Source organism: Malania oleifera, chromosome 8 (genome assembly GCF_029873635.1).
Source record: "Malania oleifera isolate guangnan ecotype guangnan chromosome 8, ASM2987363v1, whole genome shotgun sequence".
Taxonomy (NCBI): domain Eukaryota; kingdom Viridiplantae; phylum Streptophyta; class Magnoliopsida; order Santalales; family Ximeniaceae; genus Malania; species Malania oleifera.
Window position 1 is genome coordinate 92,982,497 of NC_080424.1, and position 12,324 is coordinate 92,994,820.

The 12,324-nt window shown below is 34.4% G+C and overlaps 1 protein-coding gene across 1 annotated transcript; it reads left to right on the top strand.

The window, feature by feature from the left end:
• Positions 1-7,809: 7,809 nt before the first annotated feature.
• Positions 7,810-11,833, top strand: LOC131162910 (uncharacterized). The gene is made up of 4 exons (XM_058119527.1): positions 7,810-8,215; positions 9,306-9,508; positions 10,949-11,399; positions 11,560-11,833. Exons 1-3 carry the CDS (start codon positions 7,992-7,994, stop codon positions 11,233-11,235), a joined length of 714 nt encoding a protein of 237 aa, XP_057975510.1. The 5' UTR covers positions 7,810-7,991; the 3' UTR covers positions 11,236-11,399; positions 11,560-11,833.
• Positions 11,834-12,324: the final 491 nt, after the last annotated feature.

The following is a 12,324-nucleotide window of genomic DNA, read 5'->3' on the forward strand; positions in this document are numbered from 1 at the left end:
CCCTCTTTCTTTGTTCTTCGCCTGAGATCTAGAAAATTGGAGAACGCGATGAAACAATGGATGCCATCGTGGTCCTCACTTGCGATCTGGGTTCGACGACGAATTCATTGTAGAAGGGTATCCAATGCATGGAGAAGCGAGAGGCCTCCAATAGGAAACAGAGCGAGTATGTGAAAAATGAAATGGAAGCTTGTATTGCGTGTGCAATGGCAAATCGGTTGGATCGTGAGCATCTCTCCCTCTTAGTCCCCTCAAAATTTACTCTCTCTAGGGTTGCGCCCATCTACTGTGAGGAGACCTTCCCTCTCAATCTACTAAAATTTTACTGTTTCAAGGGTTTATCTTTACTGCATTGTGAGGAGATTTGCATCACAACTAGGCATTGGATTTTGGTGTTTGGGAATTTTATTCTTTAGAGGTAAGTGTACCAAAATCCTCTATTCTTTAACTATCAATTTTTTTATGCTTTGAAATTGTTTTTATTTCTACCCCAAAAAGGCTTGCACTAGAGCTATCTCAATGCCACCACCCAATAGATTCTTTTGTCTTATTGGATAGAAGCTAATTAATTGAGAAAATCTTGTTGTTAGCTGTCTACTCTATGCATCTACAGCGCACGCACGCACACACACACACACCTCCCTAGCTAGTAGCTACACATATTCATAATTACCTAAATGTAAAATATGTCATTTTGATAAACTGTTTTTTATTATTGTTGTTTTTCTCATTGGTTAGCATAATATGTAGGTTTTGTGATATTATTTTGTTGAAATGAATTTACAAAATGAGAATATTGTATTACATGACAGTGATCAAGAAAGTGAAGAAGGGTGTTGGGACAAGAAAACAAATACAATTGACTTAGGTCATGATGGGGGTAAAGATATGGTTATGACAAAAGCAAAACTTTTCGTTGGAATGATAGTTAATAGTTTGGATGAAGCATATAGTTTGTATAATGAATATGCATATGAGATTGGATTTAGTATTAAGAAGGGTCAAAAAAGGTATGATAAGAATGGAAATACCACTATTGCATATATGTTTTGTTCAAAAGAGGGTCATAAAGAATTTTCAAATCTAATGGAGGAAAAGCAAAAAAATAGGCTTGAAACAAGAATTGGTTGTAAGGCTAGTATAAGATTCCAAAGCATAAAAGGTACCGATCAATTTATTATAAGTGCATTTAGTGATGAACACGACCATGATTTTGCCCGTCTTGAACAAAGAAGGTTTCTTAGATTGCATCGAAATATTATTGATGAACAAAAAGAATGATTAAAATCCATGGCAATAAGGGAAATTATAAAAGGAGTCCGTCCCTCCATGCTCTCTGGCATGATTTGCCAACTATCATCCCTTCTCTAGTAATCCTCATATTGTCTATATGATCTGATTTTATCCGTATATAACTTGGCCAAAGAGTTTGGAGTTCATGTTGTTTTCATTGTCTTTGCCTACCACACAACACAATTCTATGATTCTTTTCTTGCTGCAGAAGCTGCAATTGCTGCCCTACAGTTTCTTAACAAATCATAACTACAAAACAGCATCGTTACAACAAAAAACAAAACAAAACAAAACACCAAATTGCGAAAGACATGAATAACATATAAAAAAACTAAACAACAAATAAACTAAATCAATTTTGCAAATGTACAAATAACATATGTAAAATTGCAAAAGTTAGCTCCACACAAATGCTTTTAACTCCATTAGTACTTATCGTGCGAACTGGATCCTTGAGTTAGTTGTCTTCCAAGTGTGAATTCTCCAAAACTTTATTTTGTATCCTATAACAAACAACAACAAAACCAAGCCTTAGTCCCACTAAGTGGGGTCGGTTATATGAATCATTTTTCGCTAATTTATACGATCATGGACCATTTCTTTTGATAGATTCAAGGATATTAAATCCTTAGTCACTATCCCCAAGTTATTTTAGGTCTACCCCTACCCCTTCTATTGCCCCCCACAGTAATTAAGTCACTCTTCCTCACAGGTGCACTATAAGGCCTACGTTGCAAGTGTCCATACCATCTGAGTCATCTCTCCCTTATCTTATCTTCTATAGGAGCTACACCTAACTTACTACGAATATGTTAATTTCTTAATTTATCTTTCAATATTATATCACTCATCCATCTAAGCATCCCCATCTCAACAACTTTTACTTTTTGGATATTATGTTTCTTCGTCGCCCAACATTCCGATCCATATAGCATAATTGGTCTTATAGCTGTCCTATAAAACTCCTCTTTCAATTTTAAGGGTATTCTACGATCACATAGCACACTTGAAGCACTTCTCCATTTTACCCAACCTGCTTTAACTCTATACATTACATCATCTTCAATTTCTCCTTCAGCTTGCATAATAAATCCAAGGTATCGAAATCTACAAGTGTTATTTATTTTTTCATCATCAAGTTTAACTTTGTCTCCAATATTTCTCCTATCATTACTAAAATTACATTTCATATATTCTGTTTTATTTCTACTTATTCTAAAGCCTCTAGATTCCAAAACTTCTCTCCATAATTCTAACTCAGCTTCTACTTCATAATTCTAACTTAGCCTCTACTTCATCCCTAGTTTCCTCAATTAATACAATATCATCAGCAAACAACATACACCATGGAACCTCCTTTTAAATACTCTTAGTCAATTGGTCCATCACTAAAGCAAAAAGATAAGGAGTCAAAGCAGATCCTTGATATACACCTATGGTAATTGGAAATTCTCTAGTTTCTCCATCTATAGTCCTTACACTAGTCATTACTCCATCATACATATCCTTAATGACATCAGTATACCTACAACATACACCTTTTTTTTTTTTTTTTTCTAAAACCCATCATAGAACTTCCCTAGGTATCTTATCATATGCTTTCTCAAGGTCAATATATATCATGTGCAAGTCTTTTTTCTTTTCCCTAAACTTTTTCACTAATCTTCTTAAAAGATAAATAGCTTATGTGGTAGATCTCCCAGACATAAAACCAAATTGATTTTATAAGATCTTCATTTCTAACCTTAATCTTTGTTCAACTATTCTTTCCCATAGTTTCATCGTATGATTCATAAGTTTAATTCTTCGATAGTTATTACAATTTTGAATATCTCTTTTATTTTTGTATATATGTATTAAAGTACTTTTCCTCCATTCATCTGACATTTTCTTAGTTTTTACAATTGTATTAAATAAATTAGTTAACCATATAATTCAGTTATCACCCAAGCATTTCCAAACTTCAATTGGGATGTTATCTGGTCCTATAGCTTTCTCATTTTTCATCTTTTTTAGTGCAAATTTAACTTTGTTAACTCTAATTTTGCAAATAAGTCTTATATTTTTTGTCTTTTCATCATTTGACAATTCTAAGCTTAAGCCTTCTATTTGGTTTTCATTAAACAACTTACTAAAGTAACTTCGCCATCTTTCTTTAATATCTTCGTTCTTAACCAAGACAATATCATCCTCACTTTTTATACATTTTACATTTCTTAAGTCCTTGCTCTTCCTTTCTCTAGCTTTAGCAAGTTTAAATATATATCGTTCCCCTTCTTTTGTACCTAATCTATCATACAAACAATTAAATGATCTATATTTAGCTTCACTAACGGTCCCTTTTGCATCTTTTTTTACCTCCTTTCAAAGTTATGTCTGTTTCTACATTTTTGCCACATTTTATACCAAATTCTTTTTGTCTTTATGATTTTTTGTACATATTTATCCCACCACCAATTTTCTTTACTATTTGAGAATCTTCCCTTTGATTCATCTAAAATCTCTTTTGCTATCTTTTTAATAGAGCTAGTTAATCTATTTCAAAGAGTATTTTATTTTGCATCCTAAAATAAAAAATAAAAAATAAAAAAAAAACAAATATTAAATTCAAACATCTCCATAAAATGAAAATATAAAAAGTATACTTGACTATAAGTCAATGGCAAGGTAGAGGCACTTTGAAGTAGGTGGGTGAAGCTAAAATTAGAAGACTGAAAGTCAATTGGCATTTCCTACCAAAAAAAACAAACAAACAAACAAAGAAACCAACAGAATGAGGAAACTTTAACAGTTACTGATATTTATTTCAAAATTATAGATGACATATACCTGAAATGGTAAATGAATGGACGTTTGCATTTCCATATATGGATGTATAAGAGCACTTGCATTTGAAAGTATGGGCACTAGTGTTGGTTGTTTTTTCTTGTTAACCTTTGAAGCAATTCTCCATTGATTTCTCCTATGCTTTTCCATAGGATGCTTAAGCCTCACATTGGAAACACTTTTAGGAGGCTTAGAAGGAGAGTCAAACAAAGGCACATCTACATCCATGGAGGTCGTGTGAGGAAGTAGGACATTAATCGAATCACCCCCATAGTCAAGGGATTTAGAAAATTTCATCTTTTCCATTTTTTCTTCGACTTGTCTAGTCCATTCAGCAGCCATGCTCGTCCCAATATTAGTCCCTAAATCCGTTTCGGCACTCAAACATGCAGCACAATAGGCTTGACGAATCAATGTATTGCGCCTCAAGTTCCTCAGCATTCTCTCATCCAAAAAATTACCATATTAAACCCTTGTTGTCTCAAAAATGCCTTTTTGTTTTTTTTGGCCTCTTTAGACCATCTTCATAGAATATACTTTTTAGGAATTTGTACAATATTTTTTTTTTGCAAGAATACCCTCAAAGCATGACAACAAAGAATACCAATTGACTCAAACAAGTGACAACTACACTTAATGGTGAGTGGTGAAGGCTCGAATATTACTATATACACCTGATTGCGCCCAAACTCCACAAATTCTATTGTAGTATTAGACCTAACATCAAATTCTCTTTGAATTAGCAATGAATTTATACAATTAAACTCGTTGTTAAACAAATTGAACATTTTTCGAGTATATAATTTTGCGGCATGTGTTAAAATTGCGCCACCACATGCAACCCCAAGTGGTACACCCTGAGAACATCTAAAATCCTCCTCCAACTCAGTGTCTCTCATCCTAGTAGCCATGTCATCAAAATGATTTAAAAATTCAATTAGACTCATAGTTTTCTTTAACATCCCATGAAACACATTGTTCAAGCTCTCACTCCTTTTTGTTGCTTTGATACCTGCTGAAAAGGTTTCCATGCTGAATACTTGACACCATTTGTTTTGAAGCCCGTATAGTTGTTTCAACCATTTGTGGTCTTGCAGTTGAAACTTAGAAATCATTTTAGTCCAAGAAGCTTCAAACTCATGTATTGTACTTCTCATATGAAGACATTTATTAAAGAGTGATTTGAATTCTTGATTCGCATACTGAGAGGCAAGATGTTGGGTGACATTTTTAGAGATATGCCATTTGCATAAACGATGTTGGGATTCAAGGAAAATATTTTCAATGACATTTGTCATTGCTTGACATTGGTCCCTGAATATAGTTTTGGGTTGTTCCCCACCCCCCCTCTTATAGAGTCTAAAAATGTCCATACAAATGAATCCGCTGTTTCATCAAGTAAGAAAGCATACCCAAACAAGATATTAGACCAATGGTGGTTAACACAAACAAAGGGAACACAAACCAAATAATATTTATTTGTCCTATAAGTGGTGTCAAATACTACCACACCCCCAAAACACTCGTAGTCAAGCCTTGACTTCCCATCTCTCCAAAAAAAAAAAATTGTCATTCTCATTTCTTTGTCAACTTGTCAATGGTAAAAGAACGAACATTGGATCCTCCAACTGTTTCTCCTTAAAATGACACCCCAAGGCCATTGCATCCCTAGGGTCAAGCAATTGTATCCTTTGACCATTCAAGAAGTTATAACAGCCATGCTTAGTAAATCCAAATTCTCCAACCCTCTCGATTCTTTAGCAATAAAAGAAAAGGTGTTGTGGGTTCTAATACCTACATCTGCCACGGATTTTAATAATCCTTTTTGTTCATCAGTAATATTTTGATGCGATCTAAGAAACCTTCTCTGTTCAGGATGGGCAAAATCATGATTGTGTCCATCGCTAAATGCACTTATTATAAATTGATTGGTACCTTTTATGCCTTGGAATTTTATACTAGCCTTGGAACCAATTCTTGTTTCAAGCCTATTTTTTTGCTTTTCCTTTATTGGATTTGAAAATTCTTTATGACCCCCCTTTGAACAAAACATATACACAACAGTGCTATTTTCATTCTTATCATACCTTTTTTGACCCTTGTTAATACTAAATCCAGTCTCATGCATATTCATTATACAAAACTATATGTTTCATCCAAACTATTAACTATCATTCCAACAAAAAAGTTTTGTTTTTGTCATGACCATATCTTTACCCCCATCATAACCTAAGTCAATTGTATTTGTTTCCTTGTCCCAACACCCTTCTTCACTTTCTTGATCACTGTCATGTAATACGATATTCTCATTTTGTAAATTAATTTCAACAAAAAAAAAATATCACAAAACCTGCATATTATACTAACCAATGAGAAAAACAACAACAACAATAATAATAATAATAATAAATTTATCAAAATGACATATTTTACATTTAGGTAATTATGAATATGTGTAGCTACTAGCTAGGGAGGATATTAGTTCTGAATGTGTGTGTGTGTGCGCGCGCGCAATAGATGCATAGAGAAGACGACTAACAATAAAATTTTCTCATTTAATTAGCTTCTATCCAATATGACAAAATGTAGAGGTCATGGATGAATGCATCTACATATATAAAATATAATATAATATAACATATATTTATTCATTCATTCATTTTCACCCTTGATTTACAGGACAAATAAAAACAATTTCAAAACATAAAAAAATTCAGAGACGAAAAACAAAGGATTTTGGTGCAATAAAATTCCCAAACACCAAAATCCAATGCCCAGCTGTGATGCAAATCTCTTCACAATGCGGCAGAGAGAAATCCATGTGATGCAAATCTCCTCACAATGCGGCAGAGAGAAATCCATGAAACAGTAAAATTTGAGTAGACTGACAGGGAAGGTCTCCTCACGGTGGATGGGCGCAACCCTAGAGAAGGTAAATTTTGAGGGGATTAAGAGGGAGATCGATCCACGTGGAGGGGCCGACTTCTCTTATAATTTCCCCAAATTAATGGCGACAAATATTTTGACTTTCAACATTTCAATTAATTGGGTGAATATTTCCATAATTATCACCTTTTCTATTAAAACATTTTAAAGGAAAATGCTTTAAAATTTAAACTAATTAAATAATGTAATTAAAATTTAAAACCTTCTATGTTCCCTTTTAGATTTTTTTTTTTTTGCAAAAATATTATTTTGTGAATTTAGAAAAAAAAAACTATATACATGTTCCACAAAAATTAAAATCTAAGACTTGAATTTCATAGTAAAAACTAAAAATCTAAAAAAAATAATGAAAAAATATTTTTCAATTTTTCTATATAAATTTAAAAATTATAAAATAAAATAGCATTTTTTTAATTATTTAAAAATTAAAAGTAAAATATAAAATTATTTTTATAAGTGAAAAGTGTCAAAACTATTTATTATTATTTATTTATTTCATAAGTAGTAAAAAAAAGTTACTTTTTGTATTTTTTTTAGAAAATTAAAATAAAAAATAAAAAGCTATTTTTATGATTAAATGGGCCCTAATTAAAATTTTTTTATTAATTTAAGAAGTTACTTTATTTTTTATTATTTTTAAAAAGAAAAACGAAAAACGTAATGAAAACCGGGAAAGCGGGTTAACAAGTTACCGTTTCCGCGCGCAAAAACCTATTTAAATGGGCCTGCCCCCTAAACGGCCTCACATTACGGTTACGCTCACTCTCCGTTTCATAAATTTCAGTCAAGAAAAGAGATTTTGCAAAATCTTTCCATAGAACTCTCCATTCTCCCGCAAAATTTTGCTTCAGTTCTTCTTCGTCTTCAAGGCTTCTTCTCCTCCTCTTTCTTCTGAGAGAGCCACGGACTCTGAAGCTTCGATTGCGATGTCTCCGGGAGCTAATGGACAGAGTGTTGCGGACTCGCCATCTCTCGACAGAGATGGTTGTGCAGCTGCAAATGGAGAAAGGAAGGACGACGGCGGAAACGCCGAGAAAGATGCCGAAGAGGTAGAGATTGGGGCCGATTTCACAGAGAAAGGTTTGAAAGCGATGAAGGACAAGGATTATGACACCGCCGTCGACTGCTTCCGCGGTGCCCTCAGTATGAGGTTAGGCCTTTTTTTTTTAATTAAAAAAAAATTATATATATATTAGCTCCTTCTATCTTTTGGCATTTCTATAATTCTGTTCCTGTGCTGTTGACGTCTGATGTTCCGTTGATTATATTGTCATCTCTGCTTTTCTTCGCTGTTTTTTTGCCGCCGTTCTTGAACCTTCCAGGAGAAGTGATGTTAGAACCTCTCTCTTTCTCTCTAATCTTTTATCCTTTTTTATTCTTGTAATTCCATGTGCGGTTTCTGTTTATAATCAGGCTGTCTTCATTTGTTCTTGTCATTGCGAATTTTCAAATTAACGAACTCATGCTCTTGTGCAGTTTTTATTATTATTATTTTTATCATTTTGAATTTAAGTGGATTGTTTTCTTACAGTTTTTTTAATTGTTGATTTTTGTATATATGTTCTTTTTATGTATTTATTTATTTATTCTTTTTGACCAGCTAATAAGATTATTTAAAGTGACTTTAAAGCATCATTTTTCTAAGCCAAAGAAAGGTCATTTTAGTTACTGGAATTATAAATTGGCAATTTTGGTTATGTGAGCAATTAATTGGTTATTTAAATTGTCATGCATCTTGTAGTGTAGATTCATGATTTCTTCTTATTCTTTTCATACTAAATTTAAAACTTTAAGTTCATCAATTGCAAAGTTTCCCTGATTCAACACAGCCATGGCAAGTGCTGGTTGTGTGCCAATATACACACATACATACAAATATATTAATATATGCCTGTTGAGTTCTTTTTATTCTGATGTCATTACCTCATAGTTATCCTATACGAGTATATTAATTCCTTCTTAATTAAAATATAGCTTGGTAGAGAAAATAATCGTTTCTACCTATGACATGAATGATGCCAACTCACAAAAGGCTGTCTACTGTCTTCTAAATTCAGATATGGCTTCATTTTGAATATTGGGCTTTTCTTTTTCACACTTTTCCTCATTTGTTGGTAATCAGTTAATTGATCATCTAATCAATCTAGTTGTAAGTTTTCTTTTCTCTTCTGTCTACGGACAATGATTAAGCTGAACTTAGATGTGTGCATTACTTTTCAAAAAAATTTCCATCTTCTCAGGATTGACCACTATGGCGAATTTGCTCCAGAATGTATTACAGCATACTGCCATTACGTGTCCGCCCTGCTGTTCAAAGATCAAGAAGATGCTGGTCGATCGGAAACTACACGCAAGCAAGTTCTCTGCCAGCAAAATTCTGATATGGTAGATACTACTAGAAAAGATGGGAATTTGGGGCAAAGAGAGGAAGATTTTGACTTTGGTAATGCCTATGCTTCTGATATGCTACATCACTGAAAATGATCTGTTATTTGTGCTTTTGTGGGCTTTAATCCATGTGCTATCACTTAAATAACTGCACATGTTGCATTAATAAAAGACTTGGTAGTCATCCATGCAACCGAGCAACAATCTTATGATGCTAACAAAACTGTTGGTAGTCACCATTTCAAAATACCATCCATTGTCTTTATATTCTATCATTCTATGATGAAATTCATCATCTGCATTAAAAAAAAGGGCATCCTTAGGCCACAAGGCTCCTTGCTTTGTAAGAGTAGGGGGAGGATTATCACAGTGTACACAATCTTACCCCTACTTTTATACAGAGAGGTTGTTTCCTTGGACTCAAACCCATGACTGACAAGTCACAAAGGAGGAACCTTACTGTTGATCCAAGGCCCGCCCTCATCATTTGCGTATTATGATAAATTTTGATTGTTACATTGTCAATTGTCAATGCTGTCTTTTAGCTTTGTGTTTGATGTGCTAATGAAAATTGCTAGGCTATAATTTCGTGCAACTACTCAATCCTAGTTTCCAACACAAGGTACATATGAAAGATTGATAAAGTGCATTTGGCTAGGTGTAATGGTTTTGGGCCTAACTCCGGTCAGGTATCGTCTGCTACTGCCCATTTGTCTCACAGGTTTGTCCTATAAAAGGTCCCTCACATAGTTGGAGCCTAAACCCTCCTTATAAGCCCAAGATCTCCCTAATACATATTCGATATGAGATTGTGACAGGCTCTCCTGTCCGATCTCTAACGTCCTCATCAAAGTGATCTAGTACACATCTGATGTGGGACCGCAACAACCCCTCCCGTCTGATCTTTAACATCCTTATCAAAGTGGTGTACACTTTTGTATAACATCCACTCACATGATAGTATCCCTAGGGTGGCTCTGATACCAAATGTAATGATCTTGGGTCCAATTCCAGTGAGATATTATTTGCTTTAGCCCATTGCTCTCATGAGTTTGTCCTATAAAAGGCACCTTACATAATTGGAGCCCATACCCTCCTTATAAGTTAAAGATCTCCCTAGTACATATCCAATGTGAGACTATGACACTGAGCATTTTAGTATAATCTCATAGTTTTCCCACAAAATCTATAAGGTTAATGGGCACACAAACAGAATTTAGCAGATATGTGATTGACTTGGTCGTGAGTTTGGTTGTTTACAATAATTATTTTACGCTTCTGTTGCTTACAGTGCAACCAAAAAAGAAACAGGGTAATAGGAATATGAAGCCCCGGAAACACTAAAATAATAATTATTTAGCACTTCTGCTGCTTAGAACCTGTTAACAAAGAGTGTGAATAATGAAGCCTCGGCATGAACACCAAAAACAGTAGGCAATGCGTCCAAGGTGCGCTCTCTGACTTTTGTTAACTTTATGCTTTTATTTGATATCAGATAATTTTGGGATCAAAGATTATTTGGAGGATGGAAAGCCAGAAGAAACAGACAAAGATGATATCAACCTGGATTTGGCATGGAAAGTACTCAATGTTGTTAGAGGGATTGTTTCAAAGCAACCAGGTGGCACTATGGATAAAGTAGAGACCTTAACTAGGGATATTATTGAATATGAATCGACTGATTCATTGGATAAAGTCGACATCTTACTCTCCTTAGGGGATGCCGCATCCAAAAGAAGTTTGTTTATTTCTTGTTTCAATTTTTCTCACTATGAGTCTTGATCATTTATTTTCTCATAACTTGCCCTTGTTTAATATGGGGAGATTGTTGCTAGTCTTATCTTCCATCCTGCAGATGATTTTAGCACTTCTCTTGGTGACTATACAAAAGCACTATCCATATTGGAGCGTATGGCTGAACCAGATAGTCGACGTATTGCTGAAGTGTATCCAATTTTTTGGCCACTATGGCATCTCTTATATTTATTACATTATACAACAGCCGCATATTACCTTACTCTATCAATTGTTGTCATTATTTGTCTAGTCCAGAGTTCTAAATCCCTGTTTTCCATCTGCATGATTGGAGCTTAACTGTAATTGCAGAAATTTTGGAATATGTCTGTGTTTGGAAATGGACTCAAAATCTGAGGAAGCCATTGCATATTGTAACAAAGCTATATCTGTTTGCAAAACTCGGCTGCAATTGCTCAAGGATAACCTGAAAAGCTTTTCAGGATCAAGTGATGTCTTGGGTGCTACTGATTTGAGTTCAAAATTATATGAATCCTCTGGAGAACCAAGTACAGAATTTTGCGTCTCAGATGATGAACTTGAGATTGTGTTGCTCACTGGACTCACTAGAGAGTTTGAAACCAAGGCAAGTGCAGCTTAACAATTTTTATGTAAACTCTTTTCAATAAAAGTACTTGGAATGCACTTTTGTAAACTTGTTGGATTTACAATGGCAGCTTCAAGAGCTGCAGCAACTTGTCTCAAACCAAACGTCCATCTCCCCGGAAGCTTCAAATTGGGCTTCTGCAGAAGTAAAGTGCAGCAAGAAGTTGGCTTCACGACTGGGAACTTCAAACAGCTGTGGATATTTTAACTCGCCAACCATTTCTTGCACACATGGTAATGGTAGCGTAACACATCTTGGGAAGGTGGGAAAAGGAGTGAAAAGACTATCTACGAAGCCTGAATCTTGTGCAATAAAAAGCCCCCGTTACACATAATAGGTGAGGGAAGCTGCTCTAGGTGATTTTTGGGTTTCCTGAAATTCTTACATTGAACCACGGTTCTTTAGCACACAATAAAAGCATTTGCAGAATGGTAGATTCTCTATTCCCATTCATTTGCCTGTGTATATGG